Source organism: Oncorhynchus masou, unplaced genomic scaffold (assembly GCF_036934945.1).
Source record: "Oncorhynchus masou masou isolate Uvic2021 unplaced genomic scaffold, UVic_Omas_1.1 unplaced_scaffold_2652, whole genome shotgun sequence".
NCBI lineage: Eukaryota > Metazoa > Chordata > Actinopteri > Salmoniformes > Salmonidae > Oncorhynchus > Oncorhynchus masou.
This window is the reverse complement of record NW_027009087.1, coordinates 29396-32500: the sequence shown is the minus strand read 5'-3', so window position 1 is coordinate 32500 and position 3105 is coordinate 29396. Positions and strand designations below refer to the sequence as shown.

At 50.5% G+C, this 3105-nt stretch overlaps 1 protein-coding gene across 1 annotated transcript in view; it reads right to left on the bottom strand.

Moving 5' to 3' along the window:
• The window catches only part of LOC135533776 (guanine nucleotide exchange protein smcr8a-like), a 25421-nt gene extending 22631 nt beyond the window's left edge, over positions 1-2790 (bottom strand). Inside the window, 3 exon segments of the mRNA XM_064961009.1 lie at positions 1268-1450; positions 1952-2075; positions 2077-2790. Of these exon segments, the coding sequence (XP_064817081.1) occupies positions 1268-1450; positions 1952-2075; positions 2077-2126 (357 nt within the window). The 5' untranslated portion in view covers positions 2127-2790.
• Between the last annotated feature and the right edge of the window lie 315 nt (positions 2791-3105).

The following is a 3105-nucleotide window of genomic DNA, read 5'->3' as shown; positions in this document are numbered from 1 at the left end:
CCCTGAAACACACTGACTGACAGAGGACCGAGACCAGTCTAACACGACCCCCTGAAACACACTGACTGACAGAGGACCGAGACCAGTCTAACACGACCCCCTGAAACACACTGACTGACAGAGGACCGAGACCAGTCTAACACGACCCCCTGAAACACACTGACTGACAGAGGACCGAGACCAGTCTAACACGACCCCTGAAACACACTGACTGACAGAGGACTGAGACCAGTCTAACACGACCCCTGAAACACACTGACTGACAGAGGACTGAGACCAGTCTAACACGACCCCCTGAAACACACTGACTGACAGAGGACCGAGACCAGTCTAACACGACCCCCTGAAACACACTGACTGACAGAGGACCGAGACCAGTCTAACACGACCCCCTGAAACACACTGACTGACAGAGGACCGAGACCAGTCTAACACGACCCCCTGAAACACACTGACTGACAGAGGACCGAGACCAGTCTAACACGACCCCCTGAAACACACTGACTGACAGAGGACCGAGACCAGTCTAACACGACCCCTGAAACACACTGACTGACAGAGGACCGAGACCAGTCTAACACGACCCCCTGAAACACACTGACTGACAGAGGACTGAGACCAGTCTAACACGACCCCCTGAAACACACTGACTGACAGAGGACCGAGACCAGTCTAACACGACCCCCTGAAACACACTGACTGACAGAGGACCGAGACCAGTCTAACACGACCCCTGAAACACACTGACTGACAGAGGACTGAGACCAGTCTAACACGACCCCCTGAAACACACTGACTGACAGAGGACCGAGACCAGTCTAACACGACCCCCTGAAACACACTGACTGACAGAGGACTGAGACCAGTCTAACACGACCCCCTGAAACACACTGACTGACAGAGGACCGAGACCAGTCTAACACGACCCCCTGAAACACACTGACTGACAGAGGACCGAGACCAGTCTAACACGACCCCCTGAAACACACTGACTGACAGAGGACTGAGACCAGTCTAACACGACCCCCTGAAACACACTGACTGACAGAGGACTGAGACTGGGATTCGAACCGGCAAACCGTCTGGTTGTTAGGGGGTTAGGTGCCTTGCTCAATGGCACAATGGCAGCCGATGGCATCTAGGATGATGCCAACAACACTAGGGTTGCCGGCTCACTCCACACTAGATTTGTCCCTGTCGGAGCTGGGATTCGAACTGGCAAACCGTCTGGTTGCTGGGCCCCTTCTCTAAACACCAGGCTACCTACCTCCGAGAAGGCCAGACGGGGGAGGGTCTGGAGGGAAGGACGAGCTGTCTGGTGGTGTGGCTGAGGACCAGGGGCTACGGCTTGGTAGTCGACAGACATGATGCGTAGAGAGAAATGGTTCAGGTCGAAGGACCCGATCACTCTGGGGTCATCAGGGATGGTCCGGACCGGTAGGGGACCCACCTGGACAGGAGGCCAGAATACATACACACATCACTATGCTCTGTTTATCATATATGCATAGTCACTTTAACTATACATTCATGTACATACTACCTCAATTGGGCCGACCAACCAGTGCCCTTGCACATTGGCTAACCGGGCTATCTGCATCGTGTCCCACCACCCACCAACCCCTCTTTTACGCTGCTGCTACTCTCTGTTCATCATATATGCATAGTCACTTTAACCATATCTAGCTGCATTGTGTCCCACCACCCACCAACCCCTATTTTATTCACCCAAAACCTTTTTTGCACTATTGGTTTTACACCTGTTGTATTCCACGCAAGTGCCAAATAAACTATGATTTGAAAACACACACACACACACACACACACACACACACACACACACACACACACACACACACACACACACACACACACACACACACACACACACACACACACACACACACACACACACACACACACACACACCCCACCCCCTCCCAGGTCCTACCTGTTCTGAGAACTCAGCCACCAGTATGAAGTCCCTGTTGAAATGGGCAGGGGAGGTCCAGGGGTGAGAGAGGGGAAGGAGAGGGAGGGAGAACTCCTCTGGCAGGACCTGGGCATCCGGGTACCCCCAAATCCCCTTCACTGGTGAAGGCCAGCACATCAGGAGATCCAATCATGATGTCATAAAAATCAATCCCAGGTGTCTTTGTGTTGATCCTAGAGAGTATGTGTGTATGTTGGTCACTGGTCAGTCCTTCTTCGCGTCCCTGTTAACTTTCCCGGTGGAGTCCGTTTTGGCACCGGAGAGCTGTCACTCACTGACCGGGTAACTGGTATTAAAAAGTCTTGCTGTTGTGTTGTTGAAACTTAACTAATCGAAGTACAACTTAAAAGCGAAACAAACATGTTTAACTTTCACTTCCCATTCATGTATTTAGATCGGTGGACGTCGGTAAATAGCATTTTCCTAAACATTTCACACGGAAAGTTCAACGTCAGAGCGAGGTGTTAACTTACCGACGTAACGGTAGTCGCTTTACGTCAACAACAGCTGTCCTGAAGCAGCGACAAAACACGTAAACACAAAGTTGCCCACGACAGGAGCGTTATATTAACCGGGAGAAACAGGTCCGTCTGCGGGAAGTAACACCGAATCACATGGTCAACTTTTGGCCCGGTTCCTCTTTTTGCCTCCGTAGAGTAATGAACTCGCAGCTCCGGAGAGAAACGAAGTGTGTATCACGTCTTCAGACAGCGGGTCCAACTCCAGACATATTTAGCCATGTGACAGCTGCCGGTCGTGAGCGGGGAGGAGCCGTTCCTTCTTTACCGGGGTGATGAATCCGTCCCGAGACAACTCGAGGAGACTTGTGAAAGAGCTGAATCACCGCCTCCGGTGTCAGTACAGTTGTGGGAATTCAGTCCTCAGCGGGGACAGATCATTTACTATACAATAACGGGATTGATTTGTGGAAAAAGCAGCTATTTACTGATGCAAGCTTGGATTTGTAGTTCAATCATGACCCGATGGACTACAATTACAACTTGAAATAAAATGCAACATGAAAAGTGTTCTTCTTAAAAACATTTTTCCACAATGTTGAATTTAACTTTACAGAATTATATCGCTTAAACATGTAAATGAGGATATTATCA